Genomic DNA, 23,440 nt, shown 5'->3' with positions numbered 1-23,440 from the left:
AGCTAAGCCTGGTGTAAAATCGTCAAACATTTTCATTCCCTCTCCCAAGAGAACTGAGCTTAATTTCGGGATAAAAAGCATTTTATATTACTTCTAATACCTTCAAGAATATGTGAACAAAGTTTCGTGATGATCGGTTTAGTAGTTTTTACATGAAAGCGTAATAAACAAACTTACATTTACATTTATAATATAAGTAGGGAAGTAGGGACAGGGATTAATAAATAATTTATGGTTTTTCTTTGTAAGGGAATGATTACTTTCAATGAATAATGTTATCGAATGTATTGATTGGTTCATCATCATCGTCATAGCCTATATAACAGTCCACTGCTGGATTAAAGGCCTCTACAAAGGGTTTTCCCATATAACCACGCTGGGCAGATGGGTTGGTGATCGCAGAAGATGGTCCTCCGCAGGGCGAGGAGGGGTGGTGATAACTGTATTCTGATCTGCCGTCAGCACACGGTATTTAACTCTGCGTGGACTACGAAGATAAAATTACAAGTTTTATAATACGACCATGGACACAAGAAAAGTATTGTTTTAGACACGAAAGACACCCATTTTTGCTCTCATGAAAAAGTAACTCTACGATACATCGTCTCAGTGAAAACACTATTTGCTAGAAAACTTTAATCTTTGGAAATCCAAATGGTAAATTTGTGTATGTTGAGTTTCGTAAAAAAAATGCCGAAATGCAAATCAAACAATCCAAAACAAATTTACCTAACTGTAATGAATTTCGCTCAGAGAATTCTAAATAGCCTGTCTAAAATGTTATCTATAACCTTGCAGCGAGGCTCCACTTGACGTACATCCGTTATATAACGGCCACTGCGTAAATAACAAATAATGCCCCGTTCAGACTTCAGATCATGTGACCTCAGAAGTATATGACACAATTGACTCGTTCTCCGATCGACCTCCCAACCCCTTTTATCTCTATCAGTAAAGGATGCGAATATCGTTCCTTACCGCAATATACAAATAAAGAATATTCTTCTCATTCGTGTCGTACAATACCCTGTTCATGGTGTTGTCGACATTCGCTAGGATTTTTGGACCCGTAATCCAAGATATTTCCTATCAATGCACACTACTTATTTTTAAAGCGGAATACTGGACTCTATTTAATATTATGAAATCTCAATGTACCAACATTCTTGTGAATGAATTATTATTATTATTGGATATTATTATACTTTAACAGGTCCTGAAGAGTGTAACCATGGCCACGAGAAATTTTTACTACAGAACTGGATAATGGACATTATATCATGAAATTACTGCCCTAAATATAATTTATGAAAGGGAGGAAGACCAATCTATAGATGTATAAATGATAAATTGTAAGTATGCAGGAGCTTTATGGTAATGAACTATATTATATCTTAAAATACAGAAGTCCCTATCCCTGCTAATATTATTAATGTCAATGTAAGTTTACGTTAGTTTTTGTTACGCTTTCACGCAAAAACTACTTTACCGATCCTCATTAAACTTTGTACACATATTCTTGGAAGTGTTAGAAGTAATATAGGATTATTTTTATCTCGACATTAAGCTCGGTTCCTTTGGGAGAGGGGATGAAAGTTTTTGACGATTTTACACCATAACTCCGAAAAATTATAACCGATTTAAATATTTTTTTTTGTACTATAGAGGTTGTAATATGTGTTTAATTTTGCCCAAACTTTGTGTTGATCTGATGAATGTGGTTGGAGATAGAGGACAGAACTCCTCAGAGGATAGCGGACAGCAGCAAACAAACCCCTCTTAAATGAGGGGTTTTCTGCTGTCTGCTTAGCGATACTGAATACTTTAAATTTTTTTAGAACTACAACGAAATTGAATGTCATATCAAAAAACTAAATCAAACGCAGACGAAGTCGCGGGCAACAGCTAGTTCAAGATACAGAATTTTCAGTGAGTGATTTTGAGTCGCACTATCCTATAGTAATCCTATAATTAATTAGATAAAGAGCTAAAGAAGTATCTGCTTTTTTCGAGATGAACTCGAAATTATATAATATTAAATGGCCAATATGCTTCTAATATTGTTTGTAACTAAGCATATTTGAATAAAGACTTAACTCGGTTCGGCATCGCCCTAGGGGCCTTATGTGTGCAGGAACCTTCTCCTAGTGATACTCTATCCATCAATGAAAGCTTACATAAGTATATGAAAATCAATACTGCTAAAGAAAGAGTAGCACTTTCAAATAGAAAAGTAATGATATACTTCTATTACATAATATATCGAAAGTCATACAGAGTAGAGTTCTGTATTACATAAGTGGTCCGGCGAAGTACCGCCATGCTTATTTCTGGCGCCAAGCAGCATTGCTGTGTTCTGGCCTGAAGGACGCGGTTGTTAGTTTTATTACAGGCCTTGGTTTGTAAGACAACACGTCTTACAAAGTGCCGCTTTGTGTCCTTGCGTACCCTACGATTTTTGTACTGCTCATAAGTGATGGTTTGCCACTTACAATCACAATCTGCTTTGTACTTCAATAACTATAAAAAGTGCGGTTCCAGGAAAAGAACTACTGGCCTCAGTAAAGGAATCTACTTTTAATTCCTTTACTACTTTGTCGTAGATGTCGGCAATTCCCTTGAGATCAACGGCGTCGAACTACTGTATCACTAAAACTATAACCTAAAATAAACTATTTAAAAACTAAATAAAATCTAAAACGTCCTCGAAACCACCGCAGCGAGGCACAGTTCCTAAGATGCTGGCAGCATTTCCCCTCTGGATGGCCAAACTAATTCGTTGGCCAAGGTAACTGCCCGCTCTAGGATCACCGGTAGACTCGATAACCCTTTTCGATAATTCTTTGAAAAGGGCTCTTGCCTCCGGACCCCACGGTCCCAAAGTCTCTACAACAAAAGGCACAAAAATGAAGCTGCTATCCAGGTTTTCATATTTACGCCTCTTGGCCTGCTCGGCACTGGAAGCAGCCGCACCTACCATTGACGAAGTGGCCTGGATGTGTGATGCAGCTAGGGTATCAACACAAGTTGCATCCCACAGAAGTGACCTTCCAAGCCTCCAAGGTATGAGCGTCATACCATCAGGTCTCTTGCCATCGCTCCGCGCCAAACCAATAGGTTCTAATACAGCTGGTACGTGAGCGGTAGCTAGAGAACGTCGGATGATGTCGTTGATGGTGCTATGGCGAGAGAAGCGACCAGCGCTTCTTGAACAGGAGAGTCCATGGTGACCGTAGGTGTCAACGCTGTCACCGCAGTGGCATCGATGAGGCTGAATTATAGAGGCGCCAAGCCTAAGACCAATCACCACCGATAGAGTGGTGTGGTCTAACATAGTGCCCAGGTTAGCTGAAGGGAGAGCATGTAGCCAGTAGCCGGACTCCTTAGCAGAGAGAGCGAGAAGACGAGCACGGTCTCTTTTAGATGGCATTTGGTCTAAAAGTGTGTCAAAAGTTTTTTTGCAAATAATGTCGTCCCACTGTATCACTTCTATATACTATGCTTTTATATTATAGTGACATGATATTATTATTAACTTTCTTTAATTATTTTTTTATATAATTTGTTGTTACTATGCGTTTTCCTCCATCGAGCGTCTCGCTCTGATTGTAAGGTGAACAGGGCGGAACGATGGCTCAGTGCCTTCTCCCGGTTAGAATTACAACCCTGACTGGGGTCACAGGATGAACTACTAAATACATCAAACAACAGGCGAGAATTCAGAAAAACAAGGCAACCAATGGCGTTTAAGAACTTATGACCGTTTTTACGAAACCTAGGAATCGCCCTAAACGGATGCCTAGTGATTTCGATCAAAGAGCAAAAAAAAAGATCACGAACTCTTATGTGATGTCTAAAAACGTTCGGCGCCGTCTAATGAAAAGACACCGATTCAGGGGATCGTAAAGTTCTTCTTTTTCTTTTTTTCCTTTTTTGGCTTTTGGGTATCGTAAAGTTTGGAGACTCATAAACTGACATTGGACAGATGACAAAAAATATTAGAAAATTCGTCTTTCTTTAATACCCTTGAATCCAAGGAAGGAATATTATGATAATACAAACACAAAATAACAAACCTTGTGGCAAGAATCATAGAAAATAAGAGTAGCCTAGGGAAGATCGATTGGTAAAAGGTGCAAATGCCTAGGATTCTTCTTTAATAGGCGTTATTTACTTAGGCACTGACTTGTCCGTCGTTTTTGACATTAGTTACAGATAAACGGGCATAAAGCTAGTTAGTGCTTCTTTACATACTTCAAATATAAACAAAAGTAGCTCCTGCAGCTTATACGCTTAGATCTTTTAAACTACGCAGCTGATTTTAATGCAGTGTTCAGAAATAGAGATATTGATTCAATAGAAAGTCTTATGTGTAGTAAAAATGCATATTATCCGAGAAAGAAAATGAAAGATTTGTAATGTGATGTCGTAGCAAATATATTTATGTGCGCTTAAATAAATTCAAAGGGCTGGCTAAACCTTACGAGATTTAATAAAATAATTTACTACGGAATTATATTATTAATAACTCATCCCTGACCCTCATTAATATCTACATTGTACTCGCGCACCCGGGGCGGTTCACTAGTGTGTAATGTGTATATATATATATATATATATATATAGAAGAAAAGGCAAGTTTATTTAAATAAACCTGTACTAAAATCCTTGACATATGATGATCTAAGCCGCGATATTAATTTATTAATAGTTTTTTCTGACTCGCTTAATTGTCTGCTTTTCAGTAAGTTATTATTATTCTTATTATTACTTGCGTTTTACAGCCTGTTTTGCTACACGTTTTAAGACAGATTATGTTTTGTATGATTTTAAATATCATATCGTACGGGCAACCCTGCAATTAAAATAATACCCAACCAGGTATATAGGTAAAATAATTACGTGTTTTATAACTCAACATTATATCTTCAAATGGACAAAATAACATGGTTATTATTATTAATTTAAAATAAAATGTTTCATAAAATCTATGTTAAAGTTGAACTATATAATTTAAACCTTTACTTTCAAAATCATTGTGTGTTCATTCTTATCACTTTATGATTTTTGCCAAAATCTTTAACAAGCATCGTCACATTTCAGCCTATCAACTTTACTCCTTAGATAATGGACACTTTAAAATCATCAGCAATCACTCCATCTTTCGTGAAAACCGAATGTAGAATCTTTAAGGGGGTTCTTCTTGAGTTTTTCAAGACGCGACGTGTTTTATAATATTTCAAAAACTCGTAGTGACGATGTCTAAATAAACATAGCCATTTTTATATAGGTCATATATAATTGCAATGGCCTTCTAAGAAGTTCACACCGTAACGAGACAATAAAGACAAAGGATAAACGACTCAAGGATAAAATCGATATTTAGATTGCTTAAGTAAGTACATCGATATAAAATTGATTTAATTGTTTGTACATATAATAAATGCCTAGGTATCTTATGTTTTTGTCACGTTCTATCACATTTTAGTTTATTACTATTATTAATGGATTGATAAATATTTATTAAGAGAGTCTATCAGCGGGACGAGGAGAGAGAGAGAGCTGGGAGGAATGAGGAGATCCGTAAAAGAACTAGAGCTACCGACATATCAACGAGTCGCGAAGCTGAATTTGTAATTAGCTCGGAGAACCGATGGACGTTGGGGTCTCAACGTGCTGGAATGGCAACCCTGCACTTGTAAACGCAGCGTTGGTCGGCCCCCAAAACATAAAACGAGTCGCTGGAAATAAGCGTGACCAGGACCGTATATTTTTGAACTCCCTACAAAAGACATATATATGTCGTCAGAGGACTTCAATCGGTTGACTAGATGTTGATGAAGAAATATCGACAAAATATTTTTGCATAATTTTAGTCGGATAAGGCTCGCTGTTACACATTACGGATGCGGCCCCGTAATTAGATACGTGTTGGCACCTAAGATGTATCACGAAAACGAGGTTTTTGCTCCTAATTTACATAAGTAGAATAAAACAAATGCTAGGCAAAAAGTAGAACATTGTAGAGCTTTTTGTGACAGCTCGGTCAGGGAAGTACTACCGTGCTTATTTCTGCCCCCAAGCAGGATTAATGAAATGCTATATGATGAAGGCGTCGGTTGTCGGTATACAAGCACACAAGTCTAAACATTTACGCCCCAGTTTAAGAGACTCCGGGCTGCACGATGCAGGACATGTTTCTTGCATGCACAGCGACGTGTGTTTATAGGTGATGGAAAAGGACTAGTATCATATTCATGTTTCTTGTGGTCCAGTGGTTGGCAAGTTCAATTACGGACGGGTCATAGATTCGGGTCGGGAGAGACAAGAATTAATGGATATTGACATTTGTGTTCAAAAATTAAGTGGATCCTAGGATATACTACGACACTACACTAACGCCATCTAGCCCCAAAGTAATCGTAGCTTGTACAGCTGGTACTAAGATGACTGATGAATAATATACATAAATACTTATAATATAGGTTCATAAAAAACACCCAGCCACTGAATAAAATTCATGTTCAACACAAAAACATTTGCCAGTTTTGGGAATTAAACCCACGGCCTTGGACTCAGATAGCAGGGTCGCTGCCCACTGCGTGCGTGGGACGTTGGTGGATATTGAAAAATAATCATTATACACTAAAATATAAAGCCCATAAATATGAAAGAAAATACCCTCTTCAATACAAGCTGTAAAACTCATTTTAGTAGGATGTGCTTTTACCAATAGGCACTACTGTTTACACTGGTTTAATTTTAGTTTATCGTCACTTATCGAGTTAATTTACTACGTAGTATGGACAGGGGTTTGTGTATGTAACCTAAAGGAAAATTAATGAAATAATTTCTACATAATTATCATAGTTTAAAAAACCCCTTTTTAAAAACAAACTTAACTAAGTTTCGTTTCGGTTTTTTGGACCGAATAAAAATATTAAACACTTTTGTTTCCTTTCAATCCTAAGTGAACAAATCACACCGAAACGCGAATACAAGTATTTTTTTAAATCATTTTAGTAATTCCATAAAAAATAAAAAACTATTTTTGTTTTTGTATAATTACTGTACTACTGAGAACGAAAGCAAAAAAAATCTTAAAACAGAACGATATTCACGGATCCTCCTCGATTATGCAACACCTGACATCAGTGATGCCAAGACGCGGCCGTCGACATTAAAGGCGCGCATAATCAGTATTGTTTGTATGCAGCAAACATACCAAATATATTATAAAAACACTAGCTGTGGCCGCAGTGACTTCATACAAGTAGAGTTTCTGATTACTCGTAAGATAAAGAAAGGGTTTTGAATATTTTGGCTAACCCGAACTAGTTCGGCTAGCATGGACCGGGGACATTTTGCTCCCCGTTTAGAGGATAAAATTTAATCTTCTTCCATAGCTTTATCAACTTTCCGAACCCGAGTGAGTAAACCACTGCCATAGTTTTCACTGAAAAAAATCAGATACAGCCCTAACATGGCATGCAAAATTAAAATCATGTGACTCCTGTCACTTTATTACGTACGCGTCGCGAAGCTTAGGTACTATGCATCTGTCGGTCCTTTATCTACAATAGGGTTGCCTTAAATAAACACTTAGAACTCGTACTGGAAATTTTCTTCATTTCATATCATCAGCATACCCTCTATACTATGCACGCCACTGATACTTCCTATATACTATCTATTCATTGATGCGAATGCGTTCGCTTTTCTGTAAAAATGAACGTTTAGGAGGGATAGCACAACTTTATAACCTGTTATAAAGTTAAGGAATTTGGGAACATCCCTATAAGCAAATAGTGCTATGGTCCTACAAACCGTAAAATTTACTTACGCCTAATGTCAGTTACAAAGTAAAGATATAGTCTATGATATTTATCGTACACATTCTAACAGGCGCTAATATATTTGAAACCATGAAAAATCACATTATGATTCGCTATTTGGTAAAAAATGAAAATAAGTCATTAAGCCAGGTACGCCACGGTAAGCCAGGTTCCATAGTGAAATACGTCAACCCCTTTTCCTGCGGTATCATGCCTGCGTCTCCAAAATGCAGGAATAAATACACTGTAGGACGTCGGTAACTCAAGATCGTTTCCAAGATGTACCTTTACCCAAATAGGTAATTTTTTATTCAACTACAAGTTAGCCCTTGACTGTCGTCTCACCTGGTGGTAAGGGAAGATGGCAGCGGGCTACATGTTAGGGAGTATGGTAGTCATACTTCTAATCGATTTCTACGCGACATCGCATCGGAACACTGAAATCTTTGTCAGTAGGGTGGTAACCAGCCACGGACAAATCCTCCCACCAGACCCGGGACCTGGTGGGAGGTGACCTGATGGTGTAGGTACCCACTTTGACTTAACTCAGATATATGGATCGTTTAAATCTAGCAAATTTTGTCTGACAAATTCTAGTGCCAGTCTTGTGCAATGCGTAAGTATTTTGACTGAGGTGACAAAATATCTGGACAGATCACGCAGGAGAATGCCTAGAAGTATTATTGTGTATTATTATATCATATAATATGAATAGGTATACTTTCACAAAGGATTGTCTGATTGCTTTTGCAATAAGACCGCCTTTGCACACAACTGTTTTTATATAGAAATATTTTGTTTTTCTCGTGTGATTCTTGTATTGCTTCAAAGATTGTGCAATAAAAGTCTAAATGTATAAAAATAGGTACACTTACGCAATAAGATTGTGTAAATAAATGTCCACTGTTTACAGGTTGGCGAAGTTAATTTTATTTATTTACCGTAGTTATTTAAATATTGTAGTGTCAAAATAGGAGCCACAATATGTATTTCTTTATAGTTTATTGTTCCTGCTTCAAGGTCTAGTGCGATAAGAGCTAATAAAGTTGAGCCAATGATAATTATGTACCTACGAGATAATTTTAGTGCATGTTTAATTGCTTCAAGGTTTGCGCAAAACTGTTATTTTAACAAGGAAAAGTCGAATATTAGCTTTTTAACAAGATTACTTCAAAAACAATCGTTCTGTCATACATTTTTCATACAATCTTTTAAAACTTACACTTTTTCAACGTACATTTCACGTTTTAGATTATCGAGACACTTTTTTAGCGGGCACCATCATCCTATAAATCAGTTGTGATCTTCATTTTAATGTCCCCAACTTTGAAAACATAAAACTTTCAAACATTCAACCCCATTTCACCCCTCCGAAATAAAAAGTTTTAGCACCCTGTTTATTCCCGTACCTTCCTGTAAAAGCAACGCCAAAATCGGTCCAGATGTTTGGATACTACCCAGAACTAATTGAAACAAAACGACGAAAATTTACAAATTAATAAAAATGGTTTCTGTTACAAATAGGACTAGCTTAGGTTTCTCCACGGGCAAGAATAAAATGTTTATCTTATCCCACTATTTTGTAGAAATAATATCTAATGTACTAGCAGGGAGAACGATTTTGCGTGTGCCCAGTGGTGTGGACTTCGGCTTCACTTTCGGGGGACCGAGTTCGAATCCCAGCACCCACGTCTTCTTTTTCTAAGTTGTGTGCGTTTATAAGTACCTAATTAAAATATCACTTGCTTAAACGGCGAAGGAAACATCGTGAGGAAACCTACATGCCTGAGTTAGTTATCCATAATCTTAAAGGCGTGTGAAGTCCACCAATCCGCACTGGTCCAGCGTGGTGGACTACGGCCTAAACCCTTCTCATTGTGGGAGAACATCCGTTACGTGTAGTAAAGGCCGGTAAAGGGGTTGATATGATGATGAATATACCTAAGTGTAATCGGGGGTTAACTTATCCTTTCACCAGTTGCTGTGTTTTGGAATGTAGACATGCAAATTTTACCCCTTATTGGTATAATCTGATGATTAAATTTTGATTATCTGCGAGCATGCATTCTACCTTCATTCGAGCAGAGAAAAGGGCAAAGCTAGAATTTAGGTATTCAATAATTATTATTAGATATCTACCTTATCTATTTACTTATAATTCCCACGTAAAACCTGGTTGGGTATTAAACTAGGTACGTAAATAAGTTAATAGTTAATTAGTTAGGTTATTGTGCTCTGTTATGTTTACTTCAAATGTGCTCTTAATTTCCCATGAATGTGATAAGATATCTATATTTACTGAGAGCTATTGTAGCTTAGTAGTAAAGAATGCATTTTGCAATAGTTTTCTATAAAAACCATAGAATCTAAGCGTAAACCACCATACTTCCAAAAATCTGAAGCAGTGAAGTAAAAATGAAGTCAACTTTTTTGTTTTTCTTCGTGTTTTTGGTGAGTTAAATTGAACGTACCTATATATTGTTTTTAACACCACCTTTTATGACTGAACCGATGCCATTGTCCATTGACAAGTCCAAGACTATATATCCAATGCATCCTGTAAAATTTAAATGTTTTTTTACGCACGCCAACTTCTACCAAAAACCAAATCTAACTAGGTAGTTAGATTTTATTTAATACCACGCGTTCCTAAATCTTTTATATCGTTCTCGCCAACGTGTTCAATTTACAACACGTTGGATTGTTGTGGACTTGCATATTGGTGACTGGAATTTTTCAAAAACATAAAGTTTGCTTTTTATTTTTTTATTTACAACCATATTAAACATATAATAGATGTTTATAATAACTCCACGAGCATATTTTTCCGCTTTGATACCGACCTGCAAAAAATATTTAGGCTCGAACTCATTTTTTTCAGGTTTCCTCTTCTTTGGGAAATCCGTCTGATCATGCTTTGCTGGTGCGAAACAGACGTGAGGTTGATTTCATTGGTAATACACAGTAAGTAGAATCTTTGCATAAATACATAGTAAATGTGCATTTTCATCACCTGCCACATCCTACAGACTACTTTTATAGCTGCTACTGATAACTTAATCCGTACAGAATGGCTGCGTTCCTTTTTCCCGAGATGTAAAGCACCTTACATAGAATTTGTCTTGCAAAGTAATGTTTCTATCAATCTGAAAAAGATAAGAACATCAAAATCCATTCACTGTATATTCAGTACAGTAGAAGCATTACAAGTCTTATGCCCTGCCAGCCATCTATGAATGCCCGGTAAAAAATTTATCGGCCCTTCCGTATACAAAAGAGTTACATACCTCTGTTTGGGATAAATTATGATGTTAAAATAATCGGAATATTAGCTTCTTTTTTTCGAAGTTACAGACTTATTGGTTATTCGAAATAAAGACTCTGCCATATTCTCTAAAGAAGCATGTATAGCCCAAATAGCAAACAAAATTTTGCTTCTTGCATACCACCAATAACAAGACTCTAGCGTGCTTGATAGTATGGGTCGTTGAAGACGCAAAATTTAACACCATTGACTACGCATTCAAGACGTCACGGTTTTTTTGCCTTAATGTGTATAAATTTGAAGTCATGTTATAAACTAAGGTACCTATTTCATTAAAATCATTAATCTTCTTGGCGTTACTGTCCTATTCTGTCCTACATTTTCTTGCCCACTGGGCAGGGGAGTTTAACACCTAAGAGCTGATTACACGGATTGATGTTAGCTAAGTAAAGTAACGCTGTGTGATGACAGCAGTTAGGAATACAGCCTTTGTCTCGCCCTTTTTTCTCCTCCCTTCCCGCGTACGAAGCTACTAAAAAGAATATAAAGGAGAACGGACAGCAGCTTCCTCTGTACTACTACTACTTTCTACTGCGTCCAACCTGTCCACTAACCCGTTTGCTCAGCGTCAGCGTAATTATGGGTAAACCCTCCCGTTGGGAGAGGCCTTTAGTCCGACAAAATAATAACATACTACATACCAACTTCACCAGATTACTTGTCAAGGAATTAATCCAAAACCTGGAGAATGCTGCCCAAGAAGCTATAGATGCTACGAAAAAGTTTAACGATGGTCTCCAAGAGCAAGCGAAATTGTTTGCAGAAAAAGTTATGGACGACTTGATGAGTCTAAGAGAACGAGTCAACAATATGATTAAGAGCATCACTGATAGATTCACCGGCGCTGGAGCTGCTGTCAGAACTTGCGTAGAGGTAATTTTTTATTTTACTACAAGTTAGTCCTTTACTGCAATCTCATCTGATGGTAACTTATAATGCAGCCCAGCCTTTCCCACTATGGGAATAGTGGGGTAGAGGGCTAACCGTTAGATGTTTGATTAAACCCATTCCTCCTATGTTTTTTGCACGGCATCACACCAGAACGATAAATCGCTTGCTGGCACTTATTTTTTGATAGGCGAAACTAGCCACTGCTTCCACGCACGCTTTCCCTCCATATTATAATCACTAACGTGTGAGAAAAACTTGTTGACGTGATAACTATTTTTTTCGGTCGGAAAAAAATATCCGCATTACAGTTGTTTATTTATTTACAGTCATTCAAAAAAGAAGTCGACGTTATTTTTGTCGAAACTGCTGAAAAATCTAAAAGCTGTGCCGATGAAAGAATCCAGGAAATCGGAGAGATGATAGAGAACTTAAAAGAACTGTCATCGAACGCTACTAGCTTTGCAAGCAATGCTGTGGATGAATTGAAAAACTGCAGGGGAATCAGTACAGGCTTCTTGGCTACGGGGTCATGCTTCGGAGGCGTAGCTGTCAGAACTGAATTTCAGGGAGCTGTATTCTTAACACTAAGTGGTTTATTGGTGAGTTTCGTGCCGAACAAATACATCGTTGCCATAATGCGTCCCAAATTGAATATTCATAATACTCAAATACCTCATTCGTTTTCCAGTAGTTGATATAAAATGAAGTACCTACCTTCCTATGTTCACCTTGGGAAAACCACCTATTCAAAACCTTAAATTACGTACCCTCCCTACGGGTGTGCTCGTGCATGCAAACAACTGGAGTACGAATATAAAGTGTATCATTCATTATATCGTATATGATCGTTCATTATATATTAAAAAGGACATGCCCAGTGCCCGCCCTCTGATTAAAGAAATTATGTGCAAGGTTATAGCTTTTACAGTAAGATTTAAAAATTAGGACCAAATTTTTATGGATTTATTATTCCGAACAAGTTTACATTCAAATTTTTAACATTTTATTTATTGATTCCGCTTCCCCTTTTTAGGCACATTGATATTCTTTTTTATTATTTACTGTAACTGTGCAATATATATTGTTTTATTATTATCGTATATCCTTGTACAAATAATAATTGCTTTTTGATACATAAAGAGAGTAACGTATTTTATCAATGTATAGAAATATAGTCTGTATTAAAATAATTCTACATCTTAATCGCGTAGCGCCATCTTGTGTCGAAACGTAGAAAATTACAATGGCAAGCACCATCTTGTATCGGAAAGCAGAGTTATTTGGAACTTTTCTTATTTTTTAGGACTTTCAGACAAGTGAAACCTTTTTATCATAAAATGTGCCGTATATATTGCTTTATTATTATGTAATATCTAAATCCCGGTACAAATAATATCCTTTTACGTTTTGATACATAAAAAGAGAAACGTATTTTATCAATGCAAAGAAATATAGAGTCGTATAATTCTTCAACTTAATTGCGTAGCGCCATCTTGTGTCGAAACGAATAAAAATTACAATGGTAAGCACTATCTTATATCGGACAGCAGAGTTATTTGGAACTTTTCTCATTCTTTAAGACCTCCAGATAACTGAAACCTTGTTATCATAAAATGTGCAATATATAATGTTATATTAATATGTAATATCTATATTCCTGTACAAATTATATCCTTTTGCTTTTTGATTAATCAAAAGAGTAACGTATTTTATCAATGCATAGAAATAAGGAGTCTTATTAAAATTAATTCTTCAACTTTATAGCGTAGCGCCATCTTGTGTCGAAACGAAGAAAATTACAATGGCAAGCGCTGTCTTGTATCGGAAAGCAGAGTTATTTGGAACTTTTCTCATTCCTTAGGACCTTCACATAACTGAAAACTTTTTATCTTAAAACCTTAGAATATAACAACTCCAAAAATAAAACAACCGTTGTTGCACATTGATTTTGATCTGTAGACAATAGTCCGCGCTCACTGCTGTCATTTATCTAAGTACCTCCCTACTTACGTGGTATTTAACAATATTACGTTACGGGCAAGTAACGGGCATTTGTATGGCTAATTAATTTATTGGTGTCTAATTAGTAATTATACACCTATATTAGATAATATAAAATTATTTGAACTGTATGAAGTAGGTACATTACATAGGCTATTTTCCAAATCCCGCAGGAACTTTTTTTGAACATTTTTGGGGTCTCAGATAAAAAGTATCCTTTAGAAATCCATTACCAGGATGAATTAGTGGCATGGCATATAAAATAGGTAGATCTATTAGTTTATGATGATAACTTGTCACACTACTTCAGTACTTATTTCAGGGTTAGATTGTCATGATTTTCGTAGAATCACAGTGACAATGTGTCGTTCGCAATGATTGTCTGACCGTCCCACTATTATGAAAAATATGGATTTTTGCCGCAAGCGACCGAGAGTCCCGTATGTTTAGCGTGTTTATAATAATTGCGAATATCACAATCGGCCTACAAGGTATAAACCTACCTGCCTTCTTTACGTTCGTATGCACTAAAGATTATGGTCTGATTATAGGCTGTTATTACTATAATCAGACCATAATCTTTAGAAGAGGCAATTGACAATTGATAAGCATTTAACACATTTACCAATAACCTACATTGACTTAATATTGATTTTCTAAGAAACTAGCTGTGTACCTATGCACTAGTGAATTACTTCAGACCGGGCAAAGAAGATAGCGATAACTAGGTAGATACCTACTGAAACTAGATGTTTTAGATCAGATCAGAGCTAAGATACAAATTCACTCTTTCAGATCTCTCGTATCAACTTGGCTATAGCAACTTTACCCGCAGCGCTCGAAGTTTGTGCGGGGACCCGCCTTGTTGCAGCTGGAATAAGCTCCGCGAAATTTGTGGTAGATATTGGCACCTGCTCGGCTTCCTCAGTGTATTCTACACTTGCAGGAAATGAGTTGTCTCCATAATGTGGACCTCTTATTCAGCGTAATTAAAGAAATAAATGTCTTATCAATCCTTGTAATTATTTATTTTATTCTATACCCATCTTGCCCTTATTCCACGTTATAACCTATGGGGAGTTGTTAAAATATATCTGCTTCAACATTAAAGACAGACGTGTTGTTTTAGTTTCTGCATATTTTCTAAGACCTATCTGACGTCAACCAACCTCTTAACCAAAACTGCCACTTTTCGATTTAACGGGGTAAGGTATCTTTTTTTAAATCAAAAGGTTATACAGTCTTCGGCTTCAATATAGCTTTCCGGTTCGTTTCAGGGAACTTATGCTTCGCATCATCGTGATTAAAAGCCTTACGAAATAAGTATGAATGTAGTATGAAATAGGTACCTATCCCTCTTTTGAACTTTGCTCTTTTCCATAGGTATCTACTTTGTATCTATTATTATCTCATTTCAATATTAATGAACTAAACTTTAAATGCATAATTTTAAAAGGTCTGGTGTATCTATTTTAAAAAAGAAAAATACGTCACTTTCAGAATGCTAACTTTTTATTTAACGTAGCTAGAAATAATATCGGTATCTCAAGATTTTTAACAATATAAATAAAGTCCTTTATACACCACTAACGCATAAATATATTTACCGAGGGCACATAGCATGTCGACCACCATCAACTGGCAAAGTTACTCCAGTAACGTTGCTGGCTGCGTCACTTGCTAAAAACGTTATCACAGATGCCACCTCTTTAGTTTCACCGGGTCTACCCAAAGCATGAGTTACTTTACATTTTTCTTTGTACGCTTCATACTCCTGCTCTGTCATGCTTCCTTTCAAATGAATACCAGTAATTATAACACCAGGATTCACAGCGTTGACACGAACACCCTTTGGGGCTAATTCAAGGGCAACACATCTTGTAAATTGGTCCAAAGCAGCTTTTGATGTACAATATGCAAGAATATTTGGAAAAGATCTTAGTCCGGATACACTGGAAACATTGACGATATTTCCCTTACTTTTTATAAGATACGGCGTTGCAAGCATGGTTAAGTAATACGGCCCACGAACGTTTGTTTCCATAATATTATCAAATTGATCTAACGATGTTGTTTCGATCGTACCCGATCCTAATATACCTGCATTATTGACAAGAACATCAAGTTTCTTACAAGTTTGAATTGTAGTTGCAATAATGTTTTCGATGTCTTTTTCGTTTTTAATATCAGCGATAACTTTTATAGGTCGCAACTTGCTAGGAGATACATCTTCACATTTTTTTGAGATCGTATCCAAGTTTTCTTTATTTCTCCCTGTTATAACAAGATGTGCATCATGTTTGGAGAATTCCCAAGCAGTTTCAGCGCCGATTCCAGAACTTGCGCCAGTGATGAGCACGACCTTTCCGGAAAACATCTTACCTGTCTAGCAAAAAGTTACAATTGTTATAGTTTAATAAATAGACTTAAGATAGCTCGTTTTCGGATTTCACTGTCCCGACGGTCTAGTGGTTAAAAAGTTCGAAAAAACGCGGTTCTGGCTGCTGTTAGTCTCAGTTATCATCACTAATCTTTTGTGATAATAATCTTCTAAATTCTGCTAACACGCATAAGAGTGTCAGGGCGTCGGAGTTCTAAATCACCCCTACGAGAAATAATACCTGTGCTTCGACATCATCTTATCAACCCACTACCGACCCATAGGGCACGAGTCTCCTTCCACAATGAGAAGGGATGTAATCCACCTCGCTGGCCCAGTGCAGATTGGTGGACTCCACACACCTTTGAGAACATTATGGGGAACTCTCAGGCTTGCCGGTTTCCTGACGATGTTTTCCTTCACCGTTGAAGCAATTCATATTTTAATCGCCTAAAACGCACATAAGTTAGAAAAATTAGAGGTGCGTGCTGGGATTCGAACTCGGCCCTCTGAAAAGTGAAGTCGAAGTCCTGCCCACTGAGTTATAACCGCTTCATAATGCCCGTGCTTAGTAAGTCTTAATCAGAGGATCCCGTTATTGAGGATGATAATGCCTTAACCTTAACCAGTATTTAATATAGTATGTAGTATGGCAATTGATTAGGTTATTTTTGGGGTCAAAATATAATATGTTTGAAAAAGGAGCGTGAAAAGAGACCACTAAAAGTAGATATCACTATAGAAATGATATATTTTTTATAAATTTTTATATTAGGTAAAAAAGTAAGATTACTTGACATCACATATGTTACACGTGTAGCTAAGTGTGTACGTGTGAGCGTGTCTGTGAAATATTGTTTAGGATCTTCATCTTCATAGTAATCTTAAACCCATTTGACATAAAATTAAAACTGCGGATGTGTGGCCTAGTGATTTTATGTTGCGAGTGGTGTCTATTTTATCTCAAGAAAAAGTCGTGGAACAAAGGTTAAATATGATAAAACAGCATTCGCTTAGTACCCTATACTAAAGATGTTTAAGTATCTAAATGTGTTTTTTTTTATGAAAAGTTCAAACAAGACAGTTCACACAACTTTTACGCAGGGCGTATTTTACGCCCTGCGTAAAATTTTAATTGTTCACGTATCGTTCAAATGGTAGGTACTAAGAGAATTTTAAGAAAATTACTAATATGACTGTACTATAGGAGGACTTATTGATTCTGGTTACATTATCTTACTTTTATAGATTTTTTATAGAGACGACCACAAACAAATAAATTATAAAACCAAAGTTTTTACTTTATAGAGATTTATATTATTTTATTCTTGAGTTTCCAAATAAACTATATAAACATTCTAGTCTTTTACTGAATTGTAAGCTTAAGTACATAATTGTTTTTCTTCAGAATCGATATAAAACTAATTAAATAGTGTAATTAGCATCTCTCTTGAAGATAATTCAAGAGAGATGCTGATTTGTAAAACAGTTTTTAATCAAAATATCAACCAATGTACAAAAATAAAAAATATGGGTATTTACGCGAGTTCATTATAAACTACACTTCAATAAATTTACCACGGACACATGACTATACGTCCTCCATCAACAGGCAACGTAGCTCCGGTAATATTTTTTGCAGCATCACTAGCTAAAAATGCTATTACTGATGATACCTCTTTCGGTTCCCCTGGTCTACCCAGAGGATAAGTATATTTACATTTTTCTATGTACTCCTGATATTCCTGCTGCGACATGCCGGCTCTTAAATGTATGTCAGTAACTATAACGCCAGGGTTGACAGCATTTACCCTTACACCCTTTGGAGCCAATTCAAGTGCTACACATCTAGTAAACTGATCTAAAGCTGCTTTTGAAGTGGAATACGCAAGAGTATTTGGAAACGATCGCAATCCCGCTACACTAGAAACATTAACGATATTTCCTTTGTTTTGAATAATATACGGCGCGGCAAGTATAGTTAAGTAATAGGGTCCACGCACATTAGTTTCCATAATGTCTTTAAATTGTTGCAAAGATGTTGTTTCTATTGTACCAGATTTTAAAATACCGGCATTATTGACAAGAATATCAAGCTTCTTAAAAGATGTAATAGTAGTTTCAATAATGTATTCAATGTCCTTTTCTTTATTAATATCAGCAATAATTTTTAGAGGTTGCAATTTGTTGGGAGATATATTTTCACATTTTTTGGACACCATATCCAAATTATCCTCATTTCTACCAGTCAGAACAAGATTTGCACCGTGTTTGGAGAATTCCCAAGCAGTTTCAGCACCGATTCCCGAACTTGCACCAGTAATGAGCACGACCTTTCCCGAAAACATCTTACCTGTCTGAAAAAAGTCACCTGTATTAGTGTTCAGTGTTACTTTTTTTCTATTTATTATTAAGTTACTCGTAGTACACTAGTACCTTTTGGTAATTTAGTTTCGTCTGATGGGATGCTGCGGGTGCTCCCATCTTTGTCAAAGCCAGCTGGCATAATGAAGCGTAGCAACTGATTAACCGATTAGGAATATAGATATGATGAACTGCCCAACATTTATACTAAAGAATAGTGCACTAATTGTACTTTCATCTTAGACTGCATCGTCAGTCGTCACCATGTTATAATTAAGTGAGCGCTTAACGTACCTATTGAGATTATTGGAGTCAAAAAATACTAAAACTCAAGTTGTTTTTAGAAAGATATTACTGTTTTTGTCACCTTAACGTGAAATGTACACTCGAGTAAAAATAAAACACCGACAGTATCGTTTATTAAGTTATAATTTTATTACTATTTTATACAAAAAAGAGGGGTTCAATGTGAAATCACTTTAACGAGGGCACATGGCATGACGACCACCATCAACAGGTATTGTAGCTCCAGTAATATTGCTGGCACCTTCACCAGCTAAGAATACAATGACTGCAGATACTTCCTTTGTTTCACCTGGTCTACCGAGAGCGTGTGTATCAGCACATTTCTTTAAAAAAGCTTCATATTGTTCGTCATTCATCGATCCATCTTTTTTGTGTAAACCAGTAACTATGACCCCAGGATTTACAGCATTAACACGAACACCTTTTGGAGCCAGTTCTAATGCAACACACCTGGTAAATTGATCTAATGCCGCTTTAGACATACAATAGGCAAGAACATTTGGAAAAGATCTCATGCCAGTTACACTTGAAACATTTACAATATTTCCCTTGCTTTTAACCAGATGCGGAGTAGCTAACATGGTCAAATGGTATGGACTTCGTACATTAGTGCCCATTACTCTATCATACTGTTCAAGAGAAGTCGTTTCTATTGATCCAGATTCTAGTACACCTGCATTATTTACTAAAACGTCAAGCTTATTAAAATGATTAACACTGGTTTTAATTATATTTTCTACATCATTTTCGTTATTCATGTCAGCAATAATCAGCAACGGTTTCAGTTTATTTGGTGAAGCTTCTTCACATTTTGTAGCAACTTTGTCTAGATTATCCTTGTTTCTTCCTGTTATTATAATGTTTGCTCCTAGTTTCGAAAACTCTTCGGCAGTGTCCGCTCCGATCCCAGAACTTGCGCCGGTGATAAGTATAACCTTATTCGTGAACATCTTACCTGTCTGATAAAATTGGCATAATAAAAAAAAGATGTACTTCAGTAATAAAAATAAGAAACACGGTAAAGATGTTAAAGAATCTGTCGTATCTAAATCCAATTTGGAAATAAAAACGTTTAGTGGAGCCACATGTGTTGTAAAAAAAGGAAACATTGGTGTCAATTATGTTAAGTAAAAGCAACGAGCAACATTAGCGCAATCCTTTTTACAGTGTTTTTTATACTGCAGGGCTAGAGACAAATTTATATCCCCCGATTATATCCTCGCTATAATAAACTCTGATATAATGAACGTGTCCACCTGCTAAAGCACGGGAACATGGAATAGGAGAAGAAAACCCTCATTTATTAATACACATATATTATTTGGATATTATTTCTACTTGTGCGCCAGTGCTCTGAGAGTTAATAAAGCTGTGGGAGAAGATACATTTTTATCCTTCCCCCGGGGATAGAATTGTCTCCTGCCCATGCTAGCCGTGCTGGTCAATTTATTTAAGTTTAATTTATTTGTGTTATCTAAATAATTTATTTTGAAAATAGCACTCTTTAAAAACTGGTCAATATTGGCACCAATATTTAACACAATACACGTTAATATGTAGGTATCTATCTATGTAAATAACATCAGTATATCTCTCACTATACCTATATTACAAAGAGGTAAAGTTTGTGAGTTTTTCCAGTTTGTAAGCTTGTCGGGGGTAATCTTCAGATGTACTGAACCGATTTTGAAAATTCTTTCACCAATATAGAGCCAATTTTTTTGTGAGTGCTATATGTAAAACTGAAAAGACCTTTTCGTGTTAGTCGGATTTGGACAGTAAGTCGGGGGAAAAACGGCTGGACGAAAACGTTACTTAACGATGAGAGATATATTATGATTGAGTTCTAGAGAAAAGTTGTAGAGCTTGATAATGCCTACAAAAAAGTGAGAGACAGCATATTATGTAGAACTTTTGTATTTAAGTAACAAAAAGTAGTTTTTATATTAAAAAAATATATTAAATCTATAAGTCATGTTAGCGTCATATTAAAAAAAACTACTTGCAGCGTCACCTACCGGGTTCAGAACGTGGTATAAATTTCAAATGGAATTTGCAGGTACATAATCGGTCTTTTTATAAAAGTATTTATTTGGATAAGGATACTATCATAATAGGAAAGTCTCCATCTTTCGATTGTACCGGTGTTTTGATTGACAAATAATAACAAAAAGCGGTTATTGTGATAACAGTTAATAGCCTCGCGGGACTTTTTTGTAGATAATAATGATTACTTTAAACATGTAGCACACTATTTTTATGTAGCATCAATCATTTTAGCAGCGTATGCCAGCAAATCTCTAAGTCGGTATGGCATCTATAACAAAAATCGTTATATTTCAGCCAATTTACAGAAACCATAAAATATACACTAAAACCTTTCGCACGAGTCACTGTTCATTAGTGATAACAGTATGAAAATCCGTTAGGTCGTTTTTCATTTTTTTCGCGCCAAGACAGACAGAGGCGGCGTGGCGGGGAGACTGTGTTTTATAATATGTAAAGATATACATAACTACTGAATTATATACACACACAAGAGTGTACATAATTCAGTAGTTCACCCAGAGACACTGAAAAAAATTCATGTTCGTCATACAAACATTGTCCAGTTGTGGGAATCGAACCCACGGCCTTGGACTTAGAAAGTAGGGTCGCAGCCCACTGCGCTAATCGGCCATCATATGACGGAATAGTTCCTAAAAATTCTAAAGAACAGTCCGCGATAGAATATGACTCATACGAGGACGAAGTCGCGAGAGACCGCTAGTGTAAAACCATCGATACTAGTATAAAGTGATAATTTCGATCCAAGGTTGATAATTGATAAAATACCAAGTTATACCTACTATTCTTAAAAAAGAATAGCATTAGGCACAATAAAAAATATTCCTTTGCAAATGATATAGGTAGGTACCTAAGAATACAAATAAAAATTATGTTGATTTGATCCTGAAAAGAAACGTAGTTCACATGCGTTCAGATTCGATAATCCTCAGTAATAAATGATGGTCCTTTTGATAATAATAGACAGAATAGGTTTCCGTCCATGTTTTTTTTAAAAATGAAACCACAAAGAACCACGGAATCTCGTGCTATAGATATATTTTAAACAAAATTCATCAAAACTCGGAACACCAAATAATTTTACAATTTACCATTGATTTTTCCTTTATTATGGGATCATTATAGGTAAGTAGGTTTCGAGACAGTAAATAGAGCCGGTTTTTTTTATTTATATACCCATTGCCAACTGGTTTTTCGGATTGGACCGGATAGCTTACTTGTGGGCCTAAGGTATCAATATATAACAGTATACAAATTAGAATTTGTACCTACGTTAGGGCGTTTGTTACTCTTTGACACCACAACGACTATTACCGATTGGTCTTAAATTTGATACCTATAAAATTAACTTAATGAGTTAACCCCGAATTGAAAACAAAGGTTTGAAAAGTTCCCGCAGTAATAACTAGAGATACCTACATAGAAAGATAAGTACTTACAGATGCAGTAAATAGGTTCAATACGTTAAAACAAGAACTAGTGATACCTAGGCCAAATTTAAAAAGAAAAGAAAATGTGAATACCTGACGACCTGTTGGTACTTAGTAGACAGTCTCACACTCAGAGAATTATGATCACAGAAGTAATTATGATACTACAGCAGTGGCTAACACAGAAGTAGTATTAAGTTCTGAGGATTGGGTCAAAAGTGACCAACCACACGACGACGATTAAAGAGTATAATAATTAGCCACAGATTACAGAATTTGCGGCAAAGACAGAATTTTACAATCACACCAATGCAAGGGTTCAGGACTTCAATAGCAAATAAAATGCATTATTTTGTACTCTTTTTTCATAAGGGCTTGATGATAGGCTTTTAAGATATTTTTATCATGGATCAATTGACCCTCATTTGCTGTTTCCTTGATTTATTTTTTTAGTGTGTGAGATATTTTGTTATTATATTCTCATTCACGATACCTTTTCTTTTCATGATATGGTGTTATTATACATTTTCATATGTTGTGTTTACTTGTAAGTAAATAGGCTACCAGAATGAGACACAAGTACAATGTTTTTGATGTGAAACTTCTACAGGCGAAAGATAAACCTGATTGATGGCGTGGCGATACCGACGCTATATAATGGAATATATTTACTATACCGATAAAAAGATAAACAGAACTTACCATTAATTTTGGCTAGGGATTAATATCCATACTTTTTGGCACTTCTTGCATCCCTAGCCTTGTTTCTGCAAGTCCAGTTTCAGTTTGTGCGATTCTTTCTTCTGTGGTACGACGCATGTCGCATACTATAAACTATTAT

At 36.0% G+C, this 23,440-nt stretch overlaps 3 protein-coding genes across 10 annotated transcripts; 1 reads left to right on the top strand and 2 right to left on the bottom strand.

Annotated features, from left to right (window-relative positions):
• The first annotated feature begins 10,162 nt into the window (after positions 1-10,162).
• Positions 10,163-15,041, top strand: LOC120626207. The gene is made up of 5 exons (XM_039893602.1): positions 10,163-10,286; positions 10,717-10,799; positions 11,814-12,033; positions 12,378-12,650; positions 14,848-15,041. The coding sequence occupies exons 1-5, from the start codon at positions 10,251-10,253 to the stop codon at positions 15,016-15,018; spliced, it is 783 nt and encodes a 260-aa protein (XP_039749536.1). The 5' UTR covers positions 10,163-10,250; the 3' UTR covers positions 15,019-15,041.
• A 505-nt stretch (positions 15,042-15,546) lies between these two features.
• LOC120626206 (3-oxoacyl-[acyl-carrier-protein] reductase FabG-like) lies at positions 15,547-23,346 on the bottom strand. 7 transcript variants are annotated; one of them, XM_039893594.1, is made up of 3 exons: positions 22,693-22,772; positions 18,699-18,789; positions 15,547-16,434 (listed from the first exon to the last, which is right to left on the bottom strand). In XM_039893594.1, exons 2-3 carry the CDS (start codon positions 18,778-18,780, stop codon positions 15,656-15,658), a joined length of 861 nt encoding a protein of 286 aa, XP_039749528.1. In that variant the 5' UTR covers positions 18,781-18,789; positions 22,693-22,772; the 3' UTR covers positions 15,547-15,655. The 7 variants fall into 7 exon arrangements, with proteins under 7 accessions (XP_039749528.1, XP_039749529.1, XP_039749530.1 ...); XM_039893595.1 differs by lacking the exon at positions 22,693-22,772 and adding an exon at positions 22,609-22,677; XM_039893596.1 differs by lacking the exons at positions 18,699-18,789; positions 22,693-22,772 and adding an exon at positions 23,302-23,346 and having other exon boundaries at positions 15,547-16,438.
• On the bottom strand, positions 19,208-22,829 carry LOC120626208 (tropinone reductase 2-like). Of its 2 annotated transcripts, none has more exons than XM_039893603.1 (2): positions 22,693-22,829; positions 19,208-20,061 (listed from the first exon to the last, which is right to left on the bottom strand). In XM_039893603.1, exon 2 carries the CDS (start codon positions 20,050-20,052, stop codon positions 19,276-19,278), a length of 777 nt encoding a protein of 258 aa, XP_039749537.1. In that variant the 5' UTR covers positions 20,053-20,061; positions 22,693-22,829; the 3' UTR covers positions 19,208-19,275. The 2 variants fall into 2 exon arrangements, with proteins under 2 accessions (XP_039749537.1, XP_039749538.1); XM_039893604.1 differs by lacking the exon at positions 22,693-22,829 and adding an exon at positions 22,609-22,630.
• Positions 23,347-23,440: the final 94 nt, after the last annotated feature.

Source organism: Pararge aegeria, chromosome 9, assembly GCF_905163445.1.
Source record: "Pararge aegeria chromosome 9, ilParAegt1.1, whole genome shotgun sequence".
In the NCBI taxonomy this organism is placed as follows: Eukaryota; Metazoa; Arthropoda; class Insecta; order Lepidoptera; family Nymphalidae; genus Pararge; species Pararge aegeria.
The sequence above is the reverse complement of the archived record's forward strand: the minus strand, read 5'-3'. Positions and strand labels throughout refer to the sequence as shown.